Raw genomic sequence first — 26,154 nt, forward strand, 5'->3', positions numbered from 1 at the left:
TGATTCAATGACAGATTTACTGAGATTATCATCTGTTATCCTGATAAAACTATCTAAAACAGATGTGGTGCTTTGATAGGTGAGCTCAAGATTTATTTAAATACTAAACTTGAGTCTCTATTAAACATCAATTAATTATGTAAATTAATAAATAATTGACCCAATTTACACTACGGGTGCTGTATGGTGGCAGGTGACTCAACTCACTTCACAACAAATGGCAGTTTGGTAGACATAAAGCAAATTTATTCATAAGTGAGGCTTCAAGCTGTTTATTGTCACACTCAGTTGAAGGTTACATCATGAAAAACAAAGAATCACATGTTGTGCATTTAAAGTGATCACATAGCCTGATTTCTAAATGCTAACTTACAATGGAAAACTCCATAGAAACACATGCACCCTAATCTTCTGTAATCCAAATGTTTTGCCCAGGAAGGAAGGTCCCAAATTAATGGAGACATATTACAAATATGCCTACACATCATATAATTAAGCTTTTTTCAGCCCAACATTTCAATGGCCTCTACAGCATTACAGCTCAGCCCCTGCTTTTCAGCAGAAGTTTGACCTCCAAGTATTTGGGCAAATTGTTTTTAAACTTAAACTCCTGTTTGTACGGCATTTGACTTTGGAGGTTTTACTGTATTTTATGTCCTCAGTCTACATCAGTTCACACTGTCACCTAACCCTAGCCACTAAGGGAATATTCTCCAAAACTTTGATCATCACCAGCAGTGTTCCCAGGGCCCAGAAGATGAAGAGTAATGCAGTTCTTCCAAATCAAGACTTTATAATCTACTTCCTTTATTTTCATATCAAACTGAAAATCAAGAAGATTACAACACATGGTACTTTAACGTATTGAATCTGCATGTTTAGGATTAGGAGTCAAAGAGTTCAAAGGCAACCAGCTCAATATTGCGCAAATAGTACAGATAATACTCAAAACTACACTTCCAAAATTTAGTTTTGGACTGTAGCCTCAACGTGTCTAGAAACAATTGGATCCAAATTTGTCACCAATGTTTTGGAGTTGAGATAAGGGTTGATTTGGGAATTTGAAAAAAAGCAAACTTGGGGTGGGTTGCATTGGTCTATGTTTAGGAACAGTATGGCTTGACGAAAAATGTGTTGATTGGGCAAGTAAATGAGATTAGAAGCCAGATAGATTTAGCCTCTAAACATACGGGTAGTAATTGGGGCAGAGTTCCCCTTAGTATCGGTGGCAAAGCTTGGCTAAGTAACATTTTGGGCAGGGCTGCAAGAAGAGAATATACAGACAGGAACTCTTGCATTGAGAGGAGGGTGGTCCAAAGAATTAGAGCGTTGCACTGTGGTACTGCTTTTGGCAGAGTCACTCAAACTGTGTGTGGAGACAGAGCGAGACATCTAGGATACGAAACAAAAAGGGAGACAAAGTGACATTTCAGAGACACATTTCAGTTAATATCACAAAGATTCTAACAGTGCATTATGTATTCCTGCAAAGGGATCAGGTAAATGTATAAAACATCGCTAACCCATACAACCTTCAAAACAGTAGTGTTGTATTTTGTTGTATTTATTTTGTAACCAGAGAATCATGAATAGAACTGTTACAATAGATGTACATAAGTTATTACATATTTACTCTTATAGTATTGCATCTGGAAAACAGGAACTGTGATCTTATCACAAGATAAGGACAGAAACATTTTGTTGTTGGAACGCAGTGCACAAAAATAAAAAGAGAAGGCCTCAGAACGGGTAGGAGATGTAATCTGTGCACCTCTGTCCGCTCTCCTCGCGAGCAAAAATAATCGAAGTCTCTTGTCTTCCTTCCTTTGTCTATTGTTTATTAAATGTTCTAGGTTGACTGAACCTGACAAGAATTCTACCATCTGGCCTTGGAAATGTGATAAATTAAAAAAACCTGTCCCTTGTCTGGGTGAAGTAGAGGCAATAAATTGAGTTTTCTCTTCTGCGAGACAGGTGCTCTGTGTGAATGCCTTGCTTGTTCTGTTTCGTCCCTCATCAACCGGCAAATGACGGTGATGAACAGCACAGAAAACGCGTTTGCGCACGCAGACGAGAATGTATACCAAATAGACAGAGTTATTGTCTCCCGGGTGATGCATGTCGTGTGTATAAAAGGCCATGGAACCCGGAAGTCTTTGAAACCTTTTCGCGCGTTTTGCTTTGCATACCACTGTTGTTCTTGTCCGTCGCTGGAGGCATGTGATCATGTCGATTGGGGCTGTGGGTTTATTTCCTCTTCAGAATATAATTAATGCTTTCTGCTCTTCTGGCATTTAGTGGTGGCGAGTTTTAATGTTCAAGATTTTATGGCCTCAAGAAAAACAGTTTGCAAAAATTTGAACGTGTTTTGCTACATTTATCGGACTGTGGATGGATGTTGAAAAAACAGCATGTGCTGCATTCAAGTAGGGATGGGTACCTTACACATTTGAACCGGTTTGGTTCCAATTGTCGGTGCTGGGGTATTGATACCGGTACTGAACAATACCAATTTTCTTTACTTTTGTTCTGTTGTTTGTGGTAATAAACGTATATTAATTAATTAATTTAACAATAAAATTATAATAAAAAAATATTATTCATTTTAACAGTAATTTTTCATTAAACAAAATCGAAGATTAATGATGTTTTACTATATGTCAGATTTTCTGACAAATAAAAAAACATAATGAAGTAAAACTAATACCATCAATTAATATTACAAATAAAGTGAGAAGTAAAGTTCTTTACAATGAACAACATAAAGGACAAAATTATGCAGTAATACAGGAACAGACAATAAATAATTGCATTGTGTTATTTTGGTTCCTTGTGCAGTTTTTTTTCAAGAACGTGTGTGGAGTGAAGTGAAGTGAAATCTCGCAAAAAATGACAGTGACAATGACATGAACGACAGAATAATTGGGACTCAGGAGCAAACTCAATGTAAACTGTATCCAATGCGGTACGTAATGTTTGCTAGTGTTACAGCTTGGCCACAACATTTTGCAGTTTTATCGTTATCCATGAAATTATAAATATGGTATAAGTAATATAGTGTAACGATGGTAAAGCCACACACCTTGCATGATTCAAATCGGTGGGTGAAGACATACATCTGCTATGTCTGCGTGTGGTCCGCGCCGAGGAGAGGCAGGCGTCGTGGCGGTGTTACCCGCATACGGTGAGCCGATGCGCTTTAGAAAATTACCAGCACATGTACTCCCAGACAGTCACAAAAGACGCGCTTCGGAACATGGCACAGTTTGATTTAACGTGAATCAGTGCCGCCTTCGGTACCCATCCCACCCGGAGTTCACTGATGCACTGACTCTCTGGTTATTGCCACAAAAAACGTTTTTTTTTCCAAATCTATGTTTCTCAGTTTATTGAAGACCCAAAGTGATTGCTCCCAGGGATGCACAACCTCCCTAACTATATGAACATATTTTAGTTGGAGACATTCCTGTAATCTCCTGCATAAAAGACACCAAGTAAAAATTGGCACTACTTACCCCACTCACCCCCCCTACAGTTTTTTTTCTCTCTCGGTAGTAGCTATTGGCACAACACCAGCATGAAAGGGCATTTCCCTTCATCTCACTATTGGTCAATGCCAAGGAACCAATCATAGGGCCATGTAGGATATGTAGGACTGTGTGGCAAGATGAACAAAAATTATGACATGCCAGACTTTCTACATCAGCGTCGTAAAGTGTCTCAGACACCAGATTACTAATCGTCACAACACAACACATCAAGACAACTCAAGGCCAGCCAAGACACTACGTTTGTAGAAGATTTGATGGTGATGGAACAATGGGACGGTGAGAGACACAGCTTTTATACATTTGACGTGACAACAGGCAGTTTCCGAAATCATACACGTGATATAGTTGCAAATGTAGCTATGACGTGGAGTACAAGTGTTAAAACTAGGGATGCACCAAAATGAAAATGTTTGGCCGAAACCGAAAATGAAAAATGCTTGGCCGAAAACCGAAACGGCGGGAAAAAAATTATGCAAATGTTTACTATCATTGTATTTATTATAATTAATTGAAATTATAATATTATAAAATATTGATTTAGCACTGGCATTTTAACAAAGCACAATATAAATTTAAATGTGCCCACAACGCAGACATGTTGGCTAATGGTGCATTAAACACCAAACGAGGGTTGGCGGTGCGATTTCACTTTATACGGATGCGTGCGGCAGGACAAGGTGCGGTGCACTTAAAATAGGCACATTCGCATATTCACCAACGTTTGAAAATAAATACATTTGTACGCACCAGCTAATGGGTTTCGGGAACCGACTGCAGAGTCACACACCGCGTCCTGTACAGGTCTGTCGCCACCCGGAGATAGCGGGTTTCCATGTTTAAAAATGTTGATAACTAATGTTGCTAGCATTAGTTAAAGTATTTAGCACAGCCACCGGGATGCCGGTGAAAAAGTGGAAGCGTTTGGGGGGGCTCTTAAAAAAAAAAAGGGGGAAGACACTGCGGGAGAAATTTAAATGTTGTACACCAAGCGACGCCCCTCTCCTCCGGTGTGTGCAATGACCCCGGGAGCTGGTGCGACCGACCGCTGCAAACGGACACGGTGAAAAGCCAGCGAGATGAAAAGGAGGACACTCACCCCGTGTATTTTGTAAAGGGCTTTTCTTTTTTTTCTTTTTTATCAAAATGTCTAATGAAAAGCTGTGTACGATTTAGGAACAACTTTTAAGTGCAATATGAGGCAGAAACATTCTTAATTTTACATGGTTCATGTGTAAATAAGTTTGATAGTTTGAGTTGAATATTTTTCTTTGTTAACACTTTGACCGCCAAAAACGTTTAATAACGTTTAGTAAAATCCAAATGAGTGCCGCCAAAAACGTTAAAAGACGTTAACTATGTTTTTTAATGGAAACGGGTGGAGGAAAGCCTTGGCCAGCTGTGCTCAAAGTATAAAGTAGATCGAGTTAGTATAATGACTATTTATGGGCACTAGATGGCAGCGATGACTCTCTTTGGACAAGATCGGGTAGGAGTCAGTAGTAGAAGACGTGAGGTGGAGCTAGAGTGTTGAGGGGAGAATGGCTGAGGAAGCGAAAATGGCGACCGGTTGCAAGCAGCTCACGCTTGAGCATTTTTTTTCAAAGACGAAAAACATCGACCAGTGCTAAAGAGCACATTGATGATGATGATGGTGACTCCGAGGTTGACGCCGAAGTTGGAAGCGTTGACGCGGCGGCTTCGATCACGTCGTAAAGCCTCACCGGCTAGCGATGCTAACGCCGGAAAACGTGGTGCACAACCGAGCACTTCTGCACAGGCGGACGTTCAATCGGACGATGAAGAGTACCCTGAGTCCAATGCATATTCATCGGAGGAGTGGGTACAGTTTGATCACGGAGAAGACACTGGAGATGGATCAGAACATCTCTTACCACCCGGTATAGGAACTGAAGGACATGAGGAAGCCAGACGTAACACCACGTCACCGTATCATGATCCTGAGAGTAGACTTGATGACAACATGGCCAAACACACATTGCAGTACATACCTGCTACTCCCCGGAAAAAAAGGCCGGCAAGAAAGTGTAGGGTCTGCACGCGAAGGGGCAATCGCAGTGAAACTAATCTGTGGTGCAAATCCTGCTGCGTCCCTTTGCACACAAGGGAGTGTTACACAATATATCACACAAAAAGAAAAACTGTGTAGTTGAAACATCTACACAATTGTAAATTGTACCACACATGCACAGTTGCACACATTTGTAAATAGTTTGCCAAATTGTTTTGTCAAATTGTTACACTGTTGAATGTAAATAAACTTATTTTGCTATCAAAAAACACGTTTTCATTGTTGGTGGTAGTGTTTTACAGAAGTAAAGCACTGTTTAGGTGTTTGTGGCATCATTCATGGAAAAAAAGTGTCAAATTCACAAGAGTGCATGAAATAATATCGTTTCACAAAAAGCTTGATTTCTACGTATTTTGGTCCAAAACAGAGCATTTGGGTGAAACTAACCTATTTTCTATTGTTGATTACTGAAAAACTGAATAAGGTAGAAACAAACTTTTTTTTTTCTGATGAAAGTGAGAGTTCAATCTTTCATTTGGTAGTATCTGTGTTTCCATAGTCCAAACACAAAATATTCTGTGGACCTTGAAAGATCAGTCAAAATGCTCTAAATCAGCTGGCACCCACGTTCTCTTTTCTGAAAATGGTTGGCAGTCAAAGAGTTAATGAGCAAAAGTGTTTTATAAAATAAATTAAGACAAAGTTCTATTTATTTATTTTATTTTAATAATTATTTTAATAATCAAAAAACTCAACGTGCAATTTAAGGCACATTCCCTTCCCTTAAACATGGAGATTGAATTACAAAGTAGCCTTGGTCCAGAATATTGAAAAATAATTAACGTAAGGCAGGTTGCAGATACCAGCTGTCAAACTTAACAGCCGGCAGCCAGACACTCCGCTAGCCACTTACGTCGGAGACCTCTGCCGTATTAGACAATGACACCATAATTAATTTGCGGCTTCCTAGCATCCTAACTTTAAACTAGAAAAATTTCCGCGGAAATTTTTAATGGGCCTGCTGACTCTTGCAAGGTGGAAAGACGCAATACTTGTAGCAATAGTTGTAGTAGTATAGTAGTAGCAAGTACTTGTAGTAGTAGTAGTAAGTAGTAGTAGTATTAAGTAGTAGTAAGTAGTAGTAGTAGTAGTAGTAGTAGTACTTGTACTCGTAGTAGTATTAGTAGTACTTGTAGTTGTAGTAATTTTAGTAGTAGTCAAATGGCCAAGATGGCTGGCGACCCGGGTGGGCGAGAGTCCTTGGCGTACCTAATCAATTGGCCAAGATGGCCGCCGCCCTGGGTGGGCGGAGTGGCGAGAATTCTGGGTGTACCTAATCAATTGGCCAAGATGGCCGCCGCCCTGGGTGGGCAGAGTGGCAAGAATCCAGGGTGTACCTAATTAATTGACCAGAATCCTGGGTGTACCTAATCAATTGGCTAAGATGGCCGCCGCCCCGGGTGGCGGAGGGGAGAGAATCCTTGGTGTACCTAATTAATTGGCCAAGATGGCCGCCCTGGGCAAGCGGAGTGGCGAGAATCCTGGGCGTACCTAATCAATTGGCCAAGATGGCCGCCGCCCTGGGCGAGCGGAGTGGCGAGAATCCTGGGCGTACCTCATCAATTGGCCAAGATGGCCGCCGCCCTGGGTGGGCGGAGTGGCAAGAATCCAGGGTGTACCTAATTAATTGACCAGAATCCTGGGTGTACCTAATCAATTGGCCAAGATAGTAGTAGTAGTAATAGTATTTGCAATAGTAGTAGTCGTACATAGGTCAAGCCTTGAGTACACCAAGAAAAAAAGGGGGTGGGTTGAGCTCAACAGTGAGAGAGATGATTGGCTGAGGCAGTTGCTATGCAAAAGTGAGAGACCAGGCAGTATATTAAAAAAGCACTATTTAAATAGCAGTCAATTCCATTTAATTACAATTAACTCTTTGACTGCCAGACGTTTTCAGAAAAGGGATGCCGCCAGTGCCAGCCGATTTAAGCATTTTGACTGATTTTCAAGGTCCACAGAAAATGTTCTGTTTGGACTATGGAAACACACGTACTACCAAATGAAAGATTGGACTTTCATCTTTCATCAGAAAAAAAGAGTTTGTTTCTACCTTATTCCGTTCTTTAGTAATCAACAATAGAAAATGGTTAGTTTGACCCAATTTCGCCTGTGTTGGACCAAAATACGGAGAAATCAAGCTTTTAGTGAAACGATATTATTTCATGCATTCTAGTGAATTTGACACTTCTTTTTGTCCATGAATGATGCCACAAACACCTAAATAGTGCTTTACTTCTATAAAACACTACCACCAAGAATGAAAAAGTGTTTTTTGATAGCAAAATACGTTTATTTACATTCAACAGTGTAACAATTTGACAACAATTTGGCAAACTATTTACAAATGTGTGCAACTGTGGTGCTATTTACAAATATGTGGATGTTTCAACGACAGTTTTTCTTTGTGTAACACTCTCCTGCGTGCAAGAAGACGCAACAGCATTTGCATGATCCATTTTATCCACTCCATTCATGGTGGCATCGTAGTCCAGAAACAGTGTCTTCTCCGTGATCAGACTGTACCCGCTCCTCCGATGAATATGCATTGGACTCGGGGTACTCTTCATTGTCCGATCGAATGTCCGCTTGTGCAGCTCCGCGTTTTCCGGCGTTAGCAGCGCTAGCCGGTGAGGCTTTATGACGAGAGAATAACGGCCGCGTATAGCTTCCAACTCCGGCGAGGTTGACCATCATCATCATCATCAATGTGCATTGGTCGATGCTTTTCGACTACTCTCCATCGCCCGATCGAATGTCCGCTTGTGCAGAAGTACCCGGCCGGCTATTGTGCGCGTTTTCCGGCCTTAGCAGCGCTAGCCGCGCTAGCCGCGCGTAGCCGGTGAGGCTTACTACGTGATCGTAAACACGTCCAGGCTTCCAACTTTGGCATCAAACTCGCAGTCATCATCATCATCATCATCAATCTGCATTGGTCGATGCCAACTCTCCATCGCCCGATCGAATGTCCGCTTGTGCAGAAGTACCCGGCCGGCTATTGTGCGCGTTTTCCGGCCTTAGCAGCGCTAGCCGCGCTAGCCGCGCGTAGCCGGTGAGGCTTACTACGTGATAGTAACAGGCCAAAGCTTCCAACTTTGGCGTAGAGCTCGTTGTCATCATCATCGTTGACATCAATGCGCTTTTTAGTATTGATTGATGCTTTCCGTCTTTGAAAAAAATGCTCAAGCCGAGCTGCTTGTAACCGGTTGCTTGGTCAAGCCATTGTGGCTTGGATCAGCCATTGTCTCCTCAACACTCTAGCTCCGCCTCACGTCTTCTACTGACGCCCACGGTGGGCGGCCCATCCAACCTTGTGCAAAGAGAGTCATCGCTGCCCTCTAGGGGCCAAAACGAGTCTTTGACTAATCAGATCAGCCTGATTCTTTCAGCACAGCTGCCCAAGGCTTTCCTGCACCCGTTTTTGAAAAAAAAAAAAAAAAAACATAGGGGACGTCTTTTAACGTCCTCGGCGCCCTTCCCTAGGTTTATGCTAAACGTTTTATAACGTTTATGGCAGTCAAAGAGTTAAATAACAATAATGTTGTGTTTTTTTTAAAAATGTATTTAAAAAAAATGTAAATGAGCTGAACAGTTTAAAATGTAAACGACTGGAATCAGGCAAGAAATGTGGAAGTTAACCATAATCAACATCAACTAAAAGTATCTTACTGTCGCTTTAAGAAACATGCACCTTCACGCACACACATTGGAACTTTAACATACTGGAGACATCACGCACCCACATTCCATTGATATTGTATAGGATACGCACACCTCGAACAAAAGCCTCTCACGACTTAACGGTTGAAGATGCAGATTCCAGAAATGGCTCGTTAGAACGGCAAGGGTTTGGGGAACGCGAGCATGTTCTCAGTTTTTTGATCGGATGAGAAATGACCAAATGAGAGCAGGTTGAAAACTTATGTTTGATCGAAAATGAAGAGGGAAAAACGGCGAAAATAACATTGAAAAGAGATCGAAATAGTCCGACTTCTCCTCGCTTAAAGTGAAAATAAAGGTACTAAATGACACCTTAGCCAAACAAAACTTAGTTTTTCAGAAAGCAGAGGCTTGTGGCTACAAAATGTGCGAATTTGATGTCTAGTGAGCAAAGATTGTGACCATGGTGACGAGTTGAAGTGAAACTTGAAATCAATTTTTTCCCCGTCTACACTGTTTCTTAATTGGTCCGCTCTAGCCCATGCAATACACACAAATGGGATAAAGGATATTTCACTCACTGTCTTTGAACCCGCACAGGGGGGAGAGCTTTCATTCCTTAAATTTTTTTTTGACACTGAGCTAAAGATGACAAAAATTCCAACAAAATGAGCATTTTTTCATCGGTCGGTTAACGTATGCGCGCGCAGCGTGTCTTGGAAAAAGGTGCTTGATTGGAGTTGATGTCATCGGTTTCCCATTCATTCCTATGGGATTTTTTTGGGGAGTTTTTTGGGAATAGCGTCGCCATGGTAACTGGGAATTCTTATAAAAATAATAGCGCAGCGAGTCAGATCGAGCCGCATCGTTTGATACCTCATTTGTGCTGGTGCGATCTACATTTCGGGCCGCATTTTTGCGGAAAAATCCGTGGAATAATAAAAAATAAAAAAAACTAGAAAAATTCCCGCGGAAATTTTGAATGGGCCTGCTAACTCTTGCAACTCTTTTCAATGAGCAGTTTAAAATTTCAACCGTTGAAATCGCTCAAGAAATGTGGAAGTTATAATCAACTAAAAGTATTACTGCCCCTTTAAGAAACATGCACATTCACGCACATACATTTGATTTTAACTAACATTTCAGTGAGCTGAACAGTTTAAAATTTCAACCATTGAAATCGCTCAAGAAATGTAAAATTTAACCATAATCAAGATCAAATAAAGTATCTTACTGTCCCTTTAAGAAATATGCACATTCACGCACACACATTTGATTTTAACCAACATTTCAATAAGCTGAACAGTTTAAAATTTAAACCATTGAAATCGCTCAAGAAATGTAAAAGTTAACCATAATCAACAGTATGTTACTGCCCCTTTAAGAAACATGCACATTCATGCACACACATTTGATTTTAAGTAACATTTCAATGAGCTGAACAGTTTAAAATTCAAACCATTGAAATCGGTCAAGAAATGTGGAATCTACCATAATTAACAGTATCTCACTGCCCCTTTACAAAACATGCACATTCACGCACACACATTTGATTTTAAGTTGTGAGGAGACGTCACGCACCAACATTCCATTGATTTGTATAGGATTACGCTCACCTCAAACAAAAGCCTCTCGCGACTTAACGGTTGAAGATGCAGATTCCAGAAATGGCTTGTTAGAACGGCAAGGGTTTGGGGAACGCGAGCATGTTCTCAGTTTTTTAATCGGATGAAAAATGACCAAATGAGAGCAGGTTGAAAACTTATGATTGATCGAAAATGAAGAGGGAAAAACGGCGAAAATTACATTGAAAAGAGATCAAAATAGTGCGACTTCTCCTCGTTTAAAGTGAAAATAAAGGTACTAAATGACACCGTAGCCAAATAAAACTTAGTTCTTCAGAAAGCAGAGGCTTGTGGCTACAAAATGTGCGAATTTGATGTCTAGTGAGCAAAGATTGTGGCCATGGTGACGAGTTGAAGTGAAACTTTTGGAAATATATTTTTTGGTTCCCAGCACTCAGACCTTAATTAGTCACGCTCTAACTGATGCAAGAAAGGCGACTTTCACCCCTTTGCTCACTGTCTTTGAACCCGCACAGGGGGGAGAGCTTTCATTCCTTAATTTTTTTTTTGACACTGAGCTAAAGATGACAAAAATTCCAACAAAATGAGCTAAAATTCATATCGGTCGGTTAACGTATGCGCGCGCAGCGTGTCTTTGAAAAAGGTGCTTGATTGGAGTTGATCTCTTTCGGATTCCCATTCATTCCTATGGGACTTTATTTGGGAGTTTTTTGGGAATAGCGTCGCCATGGTAACTGGGAATTCTTATAAAAATAATAGCGCAGCGAGTCAAATCGAGCCGCATCGTTTGATACCTTATTTGTCGCGGTGCGATCTACGGTACGGCCCCTATTCTTGCGGAAAAGTCGCTGGAAGATAATATAAAAACTAGAAAAATTCCCGCGGAAATTTTGAATGGGCCTGCTAACTCTTTTCAATGAGCTGAACAGTTTAAACTTTCAACCATTGAAATCGCTCAAGAAATGTGGAAGTTATAATCAACTAAAAGTATTACTGGCCCTTTAAGAAACATGCACATTGACGCACATACATTTGATTTTAACTAACATTTCAATGAGCTGAACAGTTTAAAATTTCAACCATTGAAATCGCTCAAGAAATGTAAAAGTTAACCATAATCAAGATCAAATAAAGTATCTTACTGTCCCTTTAAGAAATATGCACATTCACGCACACACATTAGATTTTAACTAACATTTCAATGAGCTGAACAGTTTAAAATTTAAACCGTTGAAATCGCTCAAGAAATGTGCAAGTTAACCATAATCAAGATCAAATAAAGTATCTTACTGCCCCTTTAAGAAACATGCACATTCACGCACACACATTTGATTTTAAGTAACATTTCAATGAGCTGAACAGTTTAAAATTCAAACCATTGAAATCGGTCAAGAAATGTGGAAGTTAACCATAATCAAGATCAAATAAAGTATCTCACTGCCCCTTTACAAAACATGCACATTCACGCACACACATTTGATTTTAAGTTGTGAGGAGACGTCACGCACCAACACTCCATTGATTTGTATAGGATTACGCTCACCTCAAACAAAAGCCTCTCGCGACTTAACGGTTGAAGATGCAGATTCCAGAAATGGCTCGTTAGAACGGCAAGGGTTTGGGGAACGCGAGCATGTTCTCAGTTTTTTAATCGGATGAAAAATGACCAAATGAGAGCAGGTTAAAAACTTATGATTGATCGAAAATGAAGAGGGAAAAACGGCGAAAATTACATTGAAAAGAGATCAAAATAGTGCGACTTCTCCTCGTTTAAAGTGAAAATAAAGGTACTAAATGACACCGTAGCCAAATAAAACTTAGTTCTTCAGAAAGCAGAGGCTTGTGGCTACAAAATGTGCGAATTTGATGTCTAGTGAGCAAAGATTGTGGCCATGGTGACGAGTTGAAGTGAAACTTTTGGAAATAGATTTTTTGGTTCCCGTCACTGAAGCCTTAATTGGGTATCAGAGTGGCGATTACACTCACTGTCTTTGAACCCGCACAGGGGGAAGAGCTTTCATTCCTTAATTTTTTTTTTGACACTGAGTTAAAGATGACAAAAATTCCAACAAAATGAGCTAATTTTCATATCAATCGGTTAACGTATGCGCGCGCAGCGTCTCTTTGAAAAAGGTGCTTGATGTGTGATTTTGTCTTTCCTTTTCCCATTCATTCCTATGGGACTTTTATTTGGGAGTTTTTTGGGAATAGCGTCGCCATGGTAACTGGGAATTCTTATAAAAATAATAGCGCACCGAGTCAGATCGAGCCGCATCGTTTGATACCTCATTTGTCCCGGTGCGATCTACGGTACGGGCCGCATTTTAGCAGAAAAAACGCGGAAGATTAAAAAATAAGAACTAGAAAAATTCCCGCGGAAATTTTGAATGGGCCTGCTAACTCTTTTCAATGAGCTGAACAGTTTAAACTTTCAACCATTGAAATCGGTCAAGAAATGTGGAAGTTAACCAAAATCAACAGTATGTTACTGCCCCTTTAAGAAACATGCACATTCACGCACACACATTTGATTTTAAGTAACATTTCAATGAGCTGAACAGTTTAAAATTCAAACCATTGAAATCGGTCAAGAAATGTGGAATCTACCATAATTAACAGTATCTCACTGCCCCTTTATAAAACATGCACATTCACGCACACACATTTGATTTTAAGTAACATTTCAATGAGCTGAACAGTTTAAAATTCAAACCATTGAAATCGGTCAAGAAATGTGGAATCTACCATAATTAACAGTATCTCACTGCCCCTTTATAAAACATGCACATTCACGCACACACATTTGATTTTAAGTAACATTTCAATGAGCTGAACAGTTTAAAATTCAAACCATTGAAATCGGTCAAGAAATGTGGAATCTACCATAATTAACAGTATCTCACTGCCCCTTTATAAAACATGCACATTCACGCACACACATTTGATTTTAAGTTGTGAGGAGACGTCACGCACCAACACTCCATTGATTTGTATAGGATTACGCTCACCTCAAACAAAAGCCTCTCGCGACTTAACGGTTGAAGATGCAGATTCCAGAAATGGCTCGTTAGAACGGCAAGGGTTTGGGGAACGCGAGCATGTTCTCAGTTTTTTAATCGGATGAAAAATGACCAAATGAGAGCAGGTTGAAAACTTATGATTGATCGAAAATGAAGAGGCAAAAACGGCGAAATTAACATGGAGGAGATAGGCGTCAAAGTCCGACTTCTCCTCGCTTAAAGTGAAAATAAAGGTACTAAATGACACCGTAGCCAAATAAAACTTAGTTCTTCAGAAAGCAGAGGCTTGTGGCTACAAAATGTGCGAATTTGATGTCTAGTGAGCAAAGATTGTGGCCATGGTGACGAGTTGAAGTGAAACTTTTGGAAATAGATTTTTTGGTTCCCGTCACTGAAGCCTTAATTAGTCACACTCTAAATAGGCGACTTTTCCCCTTTGCTCACTGTCTTTGAACCCTCACAGGGGGGAGAGCTTTCATTCCTTAAAATTTTTTTTGACACTGAGCTAAAGATGACAAAAATTCCAACAAAATGAGCTAATTTTCATATCGGTCGGTTAATGTATGCGCGCGCAGCGTGTCTTTGAAAAAGGTGCTTGATTGGAGTTGATCTCTTTCGGATTCCCATTCATTCCTATGGGACTTTATTTGGGAGTTTTTTGGGAATAGCGTCGCCATGGTAACTGGGAATTCTTAGAAAAATAATAGCGCAGCGAGTCAGAGCGAGCCGCATCGTTTGATACCTCATTTGTCCCGGTGCGATGTACGGTTCGGGCCGCATTTTTGCGGAAAAGTCGGTGGAAGATAATATATGGAAGAAAAATAATAAACCCTTTTCTAGGGTGGATAGTAATATGTGCCTGCTTGCTCCGCAAGCAGCAGCTTCGCTGCTGCTTGCTCCGCTTAGCAGGCCCATAACTAGAAAAATTCCCGCGGAAATTTTGAATGGGCCTGCTAACTCTTGCAACTCTTTTCAATGAGCTGAACAGTTTAAAATTTCAACCGTTGAAATCGCTCAAGAAATGTGGAAGTTATAATCAACTAAAAGTATTACTGCCCCTTTAAGAAACATGCACATTCACGCACATACATTTCATTTTAACTAACATTTCAATGAGCTGAACAGTTTAAAATTTCAACCATTGAAATCGCTCAAGAAATGTGGAAGTTAACCATAATCAACACTATGTTACTGCCCCTTTAAGAAACATGCACATTCACGCACACACATTTGATTTTAAGTAACATTTCAATGAGCTGAACAGTTTAAAATTCAAACCATTGAAATCGGTCAAGAAATGTGGAATCTACCATAATTAACAGTATCTCACTGCCCCTTTACAAAACATGCACATTCACGCACACACATTTGATTTGAAGTTGTGAGGAGACGTCACGCACCAACACTCCATTGATTTGTATAGGATTACGCTCACCTCAAACAAAAGCCTCTCGCGACTTAACGGTTGAAGATGCAGATTCCAGAAATGGCTCGTTAGAACGGCAAGGGTTTGGGGAACGCGAGCATGTTCTCAGTTTTTTAATCGGATGAAAAATGACCAAATGAGAGCAGGTTGAAAACTTATGATTGATCGAAAATGAAGAGGGAAAAAACGGCGAAATTAACATGGAGGAGATAGGCGTCAAAGTCCGACTTCTCCTCGCTTAAAGTGAAAATAAAGGTACTAAATGACACCGTAGCCAAATAAAACTTAGTTCTTCAGAAAGCAGAGGCTTGTGGCTACAAAATGTGCGAATTTGAGGTCTAGTGAGCAAAGATTGTGGCCATGGTGACGAGTTGAAGTGAAACTTTTGGAAATAGATTTTTTGGTTCCCGTCACTGAAGCCTTAATTAGTCACACTCTAAATAGGCGACTTTTCCCCTTTGCTCACTGTCTTTGAACCCTCACAGGGGGGAGAGCTTTCATTCCTTAAAATTTTTTTTGACACTGAGCTAAAGATGACAAAAATTCCAACAAAATGAGCTAATTTTCATATCGGTCGGTTAATGTATGCGCGCGCAGCGTGTCTTTGAAAAAGGTGCTTGATTGGAGTTGATCTCTTTCGGATTCCCATTCATTCCTATGGGACTTTATTTGGGAGTTTTTTGGGAATAGCGTCGCCATGGTAACTGGGAATTCTTAGAAAAATAATGCCGCACCGAGTCAGATCGAGCCGCATCGTTTGATACCTCATTCGTGCCGGTGCGATCTACGGTACGGGCCGCATTTTAGCAGAAAAATCGTGGAAGGATGATATAATAATAACAACAATAAACCCTTTTTTCTAGGATAGTAATATGTGCCTGCTTGCTCCGCAAGCAGCAGCTTCGCTGCTGCTTGCTCCGCTTAGCAGGCCCATAATAACAACAATAAACCCTTTTTTCTAGGATAGTAATATGTGCCTGCTTGCTCCGCAAGCAGCAGCTTCGCTGCTGCTTGCTCCGCTTAGCAGGCCCATAACTAGAAACAAAAATTCCCGCGGAAATTTTGAATGGGCCTGCTAACTCTTTTCAATGAGCTGAACAGTTTAAACTTTCAACCATTGAAATCGCTCAAGAAATGTGGAAGTTAACCATAATCTACTAAAAGTATTACTGCCCCTTTAAGAAACATGCACATTCACGCACACACATTTGATTTTAAGTAACATTTCAATGAGCTGAACAGTTTAAAATTTAAACTATTGAAATCGGTCAAGAAATGTGGAATCTACCATAATCAACAGTATGTTACTGCCCCTTTAAGAAACATGCACATTCACGCACACACATTTGATTTTAACTAACATTTCAATGAGCTGAACAGTTTAAAATTTAAACCATTGAAATCGCTCAAGAAATGTAAAAGTTAACCATAATCAACAATATGTTACTGCCTCTTTAAGAAACATGCACATTCACGCACACACATTTGATTTTAAGTAACATTTCAATGAGCTGAACAGTTTAAAATTCAAACCATTGAAATCGGTCAAGAAATGTGGAATCTACCATAATTAACAGTATCTCACTGCCCCTTTACAAAACATGCACATTCACGCACACACATTGGATTTTAAGTTGTGAGGAGACGTCACGCACCAACACTCCATTGATTTGTATAGGATTACGCTCACCTCAAACAAAAGCCTCTCGCGACTTAACGGTTGAAGATGCAGATTCCAGAAATGGCTCGTTAGAACGGCAAGGGTTTGGGGAACGCGAGCATGTTCTCAGTTTTTTAATCGGATGAAAAATGACCAAATGAGAGCAGGTTGAAAACTTATGATTGATCGAAAATGAAGAGGCAAAAACGGCGAAAATTACATTGAAAAGAGATCAAAAATGTGCGACTTCTCCTCGCTTAAAGTGAAAATAAAGGTACTAAATGACACCTTAGCCAAATAAAACTTAGTTCTTCAGAAAGCAGAGGCTTGTGGCTACAAAATGTGCGAATTTGATGTCTAGTGAGCAAAGATTGTGGCCATGGTGACGAGTTGAAGTGAAACTTTTGGAAATATATTTTTTGGTTCCCACCACTCAGACCTTAATTAGTCACGCTCTAACTGATGCAAGAAAGGCGACTTTCACCCCTTTGCTCACTGTCTTTGAACCCGCACAGGGGGGAGAGCTTTCATTCCTTAATTTTTTTTTTGACACTGAGCTAAAGATGACAAAAATTCCAACAAAATGAGCTAAAATTCATATCGGTCGGTTAACGTATGTGCGCGCAGCGTGTCTTTGAAAAAGGTGCTTGATTGGAGTTGATCTCTTTCGGATTCCCATTCATTCCTATGGGACTTTATTTGGGAGTTTTTTGGGAATAGCGTCGCCATGGTAACTGGGAATTCTTATAAAAATAATAGCGCACCGAGTCAGATCGAGCCGCATCGTTTGATACCTCATTTGTCCCGGTGCGATCTACGGTACGGGCCGCATTTTAGCAGAAAAAAACGCGGAAGATTAAAAAATAAGAAAAATAACTAGAAAAATTCCCGCGGAAATTTTGAATGGGCCTGCTAACTCTTTTCAATGAGCTGAACAGTTTAAACTTTCAACCATTGAAATCGGTCAAGAAATGTGGAAGTTAACCAAAATCAACAGTATGTTACTGCCCCTTTAAGAAACATGCACATTCACGCACACACATTTGATTTTAAGTAACATTTCAATGAGCTGAACAGTTTAAAATTCAAACCATTGAAATCGGTCAAGAAATGTGGAATCTACCATAATTAACAGTATCTCACTGCCCCTTTATAAAACATGCACATTCACGCACACACATTTGATTTTAAGTAACATTTCAATGAGCTGAACAGTTTAAAATTCAAACCATTGAAATCGGTCAAGAAATGTGGAATCTACCATAATTAACAGTATCTCACTGCCCCTTTATAAAACATGCACATTCACGCACACACATTTGATTTTAAGTAACATTTCAATGAGCTGAACAGTTTAAAATTCAAACCATTGAAATCGGTCAAGAAATGTGGAATCTACCATAATTAACAGTATCTCACTGCCCCTTTATAAAACATGCACATTCACGCACACACATTTGATTTTAAGTTGTGAGGAGACGTCACGCACCAACACTCCATTGATTTGTATAGGATTACGCTCACCTCAAACAAAAGCCTCTCGCGACTTAACGGTTGAAGATGCAGATTCCAGAAATGGCTCGTTAGAACGGCAAGGGTTTGGGGAACGCGAGCATGTTCTCAGTTTTTTAATCGGATGAAAAATGACCAAATGAGAGCAGGTTGAAAACTTATGATTGATCGAAAATGAAGAGGCAAAAACGGCGAAATTAACATGGAGGAGATAGGCGTCAAAGTCCGACTTCTCCTCGCTTAAAGTGAAAATAAAGGTACTAAATGACACCGTAGCCAAATAAAACTTAGTTCTTCAGAAAGCAGAGGCTTGTGGCTACAAAATGTGCGAATTTGATGTCTAGTGAGCAAAGATTGTGGCCATGGTGACGAGTTGAAGTGAAACTTTTGGAAATAGATTTTTTGGTTCCCGTCACTGAAGCCTTAATTAGTCACACTCTAAATAGGCGACTTTTCCCCTTTGCTCACTGTCTTTGAACCCTCACAGGGGGGAGAGCTTTCATTCCTTAAAATTTTTTTTGACACTGAGCTAAAGATGACAAAAATTCCAACAAAATGAGCTAATTTTCATATCGGTCGGTTAATGTATGCGCGCGCAGCGTGTCTTTGAAAAAGGTGCTTGATTGGAGTTGATCTCTTTCGGATTCCCATTCATTCCTATGGGACTTTATTTGGGAGTTTTTTGGGAATAGCGTCGCCATGGTAACTGGGAATTCTTAGAAAAATAATAGCGCAGCGAGTCAGAGCGAGCCGCATCGTTTGATACCTCATTTGTCCCGGTGCGATGTACGGTTCGGGCCGCATTTTTGCGGAAAAGTCGGTGGAAGATAATATATGGAAGAAAAATAACTAGAAAAATTCCCGCGGAAATTTTGAATGGGCCTGCTAACTCTTTTCAATGAGCTGAACAGTTTAAACTTTCAACCATTGAAATCGCTCAAGAAATGTGCAAGTTAACCATAATCAAGATCAAATAAAGTATCTTACTGTCCCTTTAAGAAATATGCACATTCACGCACACACATTTGATTTTAACCAACATTTCAATGAGCTGAACAGTTTAAAATTTCAACCATTGAAATCGCTCAAGAAATGTGCAAGTTAACCAAAATCAACAGTATGTTACTGCCCCTTTAAGAAACATGCACATTCACGCACACACATTTGATTTTAAGTAACATTTCAATGAGCTGAACAGTTTAAAATTCAAACCATTGAAATCGGTCAAGAAATGTGGAATCTACCATAATTAACAGTATCTCACTGCCCCTTTACAAAACATGCACATTCACGCACACACATTTGATTTTAAGTTGTGAGGAGACGTCACGCACCAACACTCCATTGATTTGTATAGGATTACGCTCACCTCAAACAAAAGCCTCTCGCGACTTAACGGTTGAAGATGCAGATTCCAGAAATGGCTCGTTAGAACGGCAAGGGTTTGGGGAACGCGAGCATGTTCTCAGTTTTTTAATCGGATGAAAAATGACCAAATGAGAGCAGGTTGAAAACTTATGATTGATCGAAAATGAAGAGGCAAAAACGGCGAAAATTACATTGAAAAGAGATCCAAAATGTGCGACTTCTCCTCGCTTAAAGTGAAAATAAAGGTACTAAATGACACCTTAGCCAAATAAAACTTAGTTCTTCAGAAAGCAGAGGCTTGTGGCTACAAAATGTGCGAATTTGATGTCTAGTGAGCAAAGATTGTGGCCATGGTGACGAGTTGAAGTGAAACTTTTGGAAATATATTTTTTGGTTCCCAGCACTCAGACCTTAATTAGTCACGCTCTAACTGATGCAAGAAAGGCGACTTTCACCCCTTTGCTCACTGTCTTTGAACCCGCACAGGGGGGAGAGCTTTCATTCCTTAATTTTTTTTTTGACACTGAGCTAAAGATGACAAAAATTCCAACAAAATGAGCTAATTTTCATATCGGTCGGTTAACGTATGCGCGCGCAGCGTGTCTTTGAAAAAGGTGCTTGATTGGAGTTGATCTCTTTTGGATTCCCATTCATTCCTATGGGACTTTATTTGGGAGTTTTTTGGGAATAGCGTCGCCATGGTAACTGGGAATTCTTAGAAAAATAATGCCGCACCGAGTCAGATCGAGCCGCATCGTTTGATACCTCTTTTGTCCCGGTGCGATCTACGGTACGGGCCGCATTTTAGCAGAAAAAACGCGGAAGATTAAAGAATAACTAGAAAAATTCCCGCGGAAATTTTGAATGGGCCTGCTAACTCTTTTCAATGAGCTGAACAGTTTAAACTTTCAACCATTGAAATCGGTCAAGAAATGTGCAAGTTAACCATAATCAAGATCAAATAAAGTATCTTACTGTCCCTTTAAGAAATATGCACATTCACGCGCACACATTTGATTTTAACCAACATTTCAATGAGCTGAACAGTTTAAAATTTAAACCATTGAAATCGCTCAAGAAATGTAAAAGTTAACCATAATCAACAGTATGTTACTGCCCCTTTAAGAAACATGCACATTCACGCACACACATTTGATTTTAACCAACATTTCAATGAGCTGAACAGTTTAAAATTTAAACCATTGAAATCGCTCAAGAAATGTGCAAGTTAACCATAATCTACTAAAAGTATTACTGCCCCTTTAAGAAACATGCACATTCACGCACACACATTTGATTTTAACTAACATTTCAATGAGATGAACAGTTTAAAATTTCAACCATTGAAATCGGTCAAGAAATGTGTAAGTTCACCATAATCAACATCAACTAAAAGTATCTTACTGCCCCTTTACAAAACATGCACATTCACGCACACACATTTGATTTTAACCAACATTTCAATGAGCTGAACAGTTTAAAATTCAAACCATTGAAATCGGTCAAGAAATGTGGAATCTACCATAATTAACAGTATCTCACTGCCCCTTTACAAAACATGCACATTCACGCACACACATTTGATTTTAAGTTGTGAGGAGACGTCACGCACCAACACTCCATTGATTTGTATAGGATTACGCTCACCTCAAACAAAAGCCTCTCGCGACTTAACGGTTGAAGATGCAGATTCCAGAAATGGCTTGTTAGAACGGCAAGGGTTTGGGGAACGCGAGCATGTTCTCAGTTTTTTAATCGGATGAAAAATGACCAAATGAGAGCAGGTTGAAAACTTATGATTGATCGAAAATGAAGAGGCAAAAACGGCGAAAATTACATTGAAAAGAGATCAAAAATGTGCGACTTCTCCTCGCTTAAAGTGAAAATAAAGGTACTAAATGACACCTTAGCCAAATAAAACTTAGTTTTTCAGAAAGCAGAGGCTTGTGGCTACAAAATGTGCGAATTTGATGTCTAGTGAGCAAAGATTGTGGCCATGGTGACGAGTTGAAGTGAAACTTTTGGAAATATATTTTTTGGTTCCCGTCACTGAAAGCTTAATTGGGTATCAGAGTGGCGATTACACTCACTGTCTTTGAACCCGCACAGGGGGGAGAGCTTTCATTCCTTAATTTTTTTTTTGACACTGAGCTAAAGATGACAAAAATTCCAACAAAATGAGCTAATTTTCATATCGGTCGGTTAACGTATGCGCGCGCAGCGTGTCTTTGAAAAAGGTGCTTGATTGGAGTTGATCTCTTTCGGATTCCCATTCATTCCTATGGGACTTTATTTGGGAGTTTTTTGGGAATAGCGTCGCCATGGTAACTGGGAATTCTTATAAAAATAATGCCGCACCGAGTCAGATCGAGCCGCATCGTTTGATACCTCATTCGTGCCGGTGCGATCTACGGTACGGGCCGCATTTTAGCAGAAAAAATCGTGGAATAAAATATAAAAAAAATAAAAATAAACCCTTTTCTAGGGTGGATAGTAATATGTGCCTGCTTGCTCCGCAAGCAGCAGCTTCGCTGCTGCTTGCTCCGCTTAGCAGGCCCATAATAAACCCTTTTCTAGGGTGGATAGTAATATGTGCCTGCTTGCTCCGCAAGCAGCAGCTTCGCTGCTGCTTGCTCCGCTTAGCAGGCCCATAACTAGAAAAATTCCCGCGGAAATTTTGAATGGGCCTGCTAACTCTTGCAACTCTTTTCAATGAGCTGAACAGTTTAAAATTTCAACCGTTGAAATCGCTCAAGAAATGTGGAAGTTATAATCAACTAAAAGTATTACTGCCCCTTTAAGAAACATGCACATTCACGCACATACATTTCATTTTAACTAACATTTCAATGAGCTGAACAGTTTAAAATTTCAACCATTGAAATCGCTCAAGAAATGTGGAAGTTAACCATAATCAACACTATGTTACTGCCCCTTTAAGAAACATGCACATTCACGCACACACATTTGATTTTAAGTAACATTTCAATGAGCTGAACAGTTTAAAATTCAAACCATTGAAATCGGTCAAGAAATGTGGAATCTACCATAATTAACAGTATCTCACTGCCCCTTTACAAAACATGCACATTCACGCACACACATTTGATTTGAAGTTGTGAGGAGACGTCACGCACCAACACTCCATTGATTTGTATAGGATTACGCTCACCTCAAACAAAAGCCTCTCGCGACTTAACGGTTGAAGATGCAGATTCCAGAAATGGCTCGTTAGAACGGCAAGGGTTTGGGGAACGCGAGCATGTTCTCAGTTTTTTAATCGGATGAAAAATGACCAAATGAGAGCAGGTTGAAAACTTATGATTGATCGAAAATGAAGAGGGAAAAAACGGCGAAATTAACATGGAGGAGATAGGCGTCAAAGTCCGACTTCTCCTCGCTTAAAGTGAAAATAAAGGTACTAAATGACACCGTAGCCAAATAAAACTTAGTTCTTCAGAAAGCAGAGGCTTGTGGCTACAAAATGTGCGAATTTGAGGTCTAGTGAGCAAAGATTGTGGCCATGGTGACGAGTTGAAGTGAAACTTTTGGAAATAGATTTTTTGGTTCCCGTCACTGAAGCCTTAATTAGTCACACTCTAAATAGGCGACTTTTCCCCTTTGCTCACTGTCTTTGAACCCTCACAGGGGGGAGAGCTTTCATTCCTTAAAATTTTTTTTGACACTGAGCTAAAGATGACAAAAATTCCAACAAAATGAGCTAATTTTCATATCGGTCGGTTAATGTATGCGCGCGCAGCGTGTCTTTGAAAAAGGTGCTTGATTGGAGTTGATCTCTTTCGGATTCCCATTCATTCCTATGGGACTTTATTTGGGAGTTTTTTGGGAATAGCGTCGCCATGGTAACTGGGAATTCTTAGAAAAATAATGCCGCACCGAGTCAGATCGAGCCGCATCGTTTGATACCTCATTCGTGCCGGTGCGATCTACGGTACGGGCCGCATTTTAGCAGAAAAATCGTGGAAGGATGATATAATAATAACAACAATAAACCCTTTTTTCTAGGATAGTAATATGTGCCTGCTTGCTCCGCAAGCAGCAGCTTCGCTGCTGCTTGCTCCGCTTAGCAGGCCCATAACTAGAAAAATTCCCGCGGAAATTTTGAATGGGCCTGCTAACTCTTTTCAATGAGCTGAACAGTTTAAACTTTCAACCATTGAAATCGGTCAAGAAATGTGCAAGTTAACCATAATCTACTAAAAGTATTACTGCCCCTTTAAGAAACATGCACATTCACGCACACACATTTGATTTTAACCAACATTTCAATGAGCAGAACAGTTTAAAATTTCAACCATTGAAATCGCTCAAGAAATGTAAAAGTTAACCAAAATCAACAGTATGTTACTGCCCCTTTAAGAAACATGCACATTCACGCACACACATTTGATTTTAAGTAACATTTCAATGAGCTGAACAGTTTAAAATTCAAACCATTGAAATCGGTCAAGAAATGTGGAATCTACCATAATTAACAGTATCTCACTGCCCCTTTACAAAACATGCACATTCACGCACACACATTTGATTTTAAGTTGTGAGGAGACGTCACGCACCAACACTCCATTGATTTGTATAGGATTACGCTCACCTCAAACAAAAGCCTCTCGCGACTTAACGGTTGAAGATGCGGATTCCAGAAATGGCTTGTTAGAACGGCAAGGGTTTGGGGAACGCGAGCATGTTCTCAGTTTTTTAATCGGATGAAAAATGACCAAATGAGAGCAGGTTGAAAACTTATGATTGATCGAAAATGAAGAGGGAAAAACGGCGAAAATTACATTGAAAAGAGATCAAAAATGTGCGACTTCTCCTCGCTTAAAGTGAAAATAAAGGTACTAAATGACACCGTAGCCAAATAAAACTTAGTTCTTCAGAAAGCAGAGGCTTGTGGCTACAAAATGTGCGAATTTGATGTCTAGTGAGCAAAGATTGTGGCCATGGTGACGAGTTGAAGTGAAACTTTTGGAAATATATTTTTTGGTTCCCGTCACTGAAAGCTTAATTGGGTATCAGAGTGGCGATTACACTCACTGTCTTTGAACCCGCACAGGGGGGAGAGCTTTCATTCCTTAATTTTTTTTTTGACACTGAGCTAAAGATGACAAAAATTCCAACAAAATGAGCTAATTTTCATATCGGTCGGTTAACGTATGCGCGCGCAGCGTGTCTTTGAAAAAGGTGCTTGATTGGAGTTGATCTCTTTCGGATTCCCATTCATTCCTATGGGACTTTATTTGGGAGTTTTTTGGGAATAGCGTCGCCATGGTAACTGGGAATTCTTATAAAAATAATGCCGCACCGAGTCAGATCGAGCCGCATCGTTTGATACCTCATTCGTGCCGGTGCGATCTACGGTACGGGCCGCATTTTAGCAGAAAAAATCGTGGAATAAAATATAAAAAAAATAAAAATAAACCCTTTTCTAGGGTGGATAGTAATATGTGCCTGCTTGCTCCGCAAGCAGCAGCTTCGCTGCTGCTTGCTCCGCTTAGCAGGCCCATAATAAACCCATTTTCTAGGATAGTAATATGTGCCTGCTTGCTCCGCAAGCAGCAGCTTCGCTGCTGCTTGCTCCGCTTAGCAGGCCCATAATAATATACACTTTTCTAGGGTGGATAGTAATATGTGCCTGCTTGCTCCGCAAGCAGCAGCTTCGCTGCTGCTTGCTCCGCTTAGCAGGCCCATAACTAGAAAAATTCCCGCGGAAATTTTGAATGGGCCTGCTAACTCTTGCAACTCTTTTCAATGAGCTGAACAGTTTAAAATTTCAACCGTTGAAATCGCTCAAGAAATGTGGAAGTTATAATCAACTAAAAGTATTACTGCCCCTTTAAGAAACATGCACATTCACGCACACACATTTGATTTTAACTAACATTTCAATGAGCTGAACAGTTTAAAATTTAAACCATTGAAATCGCTCAAGAAATGTAAAAGTTAACCATAATCAAGATCAAATAAAGTATCTTACTGTCCCTTTAAGAAACATGCACATTCACGCACACACATTTGATTTTAACCAACATTTCAATGAGCTGAACAGTTTAAAATTTCAACCATTGAAATCGCTCAAAAAATGTAAAAGTTAACCATGATCAACAGTATGTTACTGCCCCTTTAAGAAACATGCACATTCACGCACACACATTTGATTTTAAGTAACATTTCAATGAGCTGAACAGTTTAAAATTCAAACCATTGAAATCGGTCAAGAAATGTGGAATCTACCATAATTAACAGTATCTCACTGCCCCTTTACAA

General features: G+C 40.0%; 1 protein-coding gene across 1 annotated transcript in view; it reads right to left on the minus strand.

The window, feature by feature from the left end:
* Window positions 1-224: 224 nt before the first annotated feature.
* Window positions 225-26,154, minus strand: part of ect2 (epithelial cell transforming 2) — a 191,484-nt gene continuing 165,554 nt past the window's right edge. The window contains exon 18 of the mRNA XM_086088432.1: window positions 225-1,392. Within this exon, the coding sequence (XP_085944558.1) occupies window positions 1,240-1,392 (153 nt within the window). The 3' untranslated portion in view covers window positions 225-1,239. The remainder of the gene's footprint in view (window positions 1,393-26,154) is intronic.

The sequence above is a fragment of the Leptonotus elevatus genome, chromosome 11, assembly GCF_054856555.1.
Source record: "Leptonotus elevatus isolate MCC_2025b chromosome 11, RoL_Lele_1.0, whole genome shotgun sequence".
Lineage (NCBI taxonomy): Eukaryota > Metazoa > Chordata > Actinopteri > Syngnathiformes > Syngnathidae > Leptonotus > Leptonotus elevatus.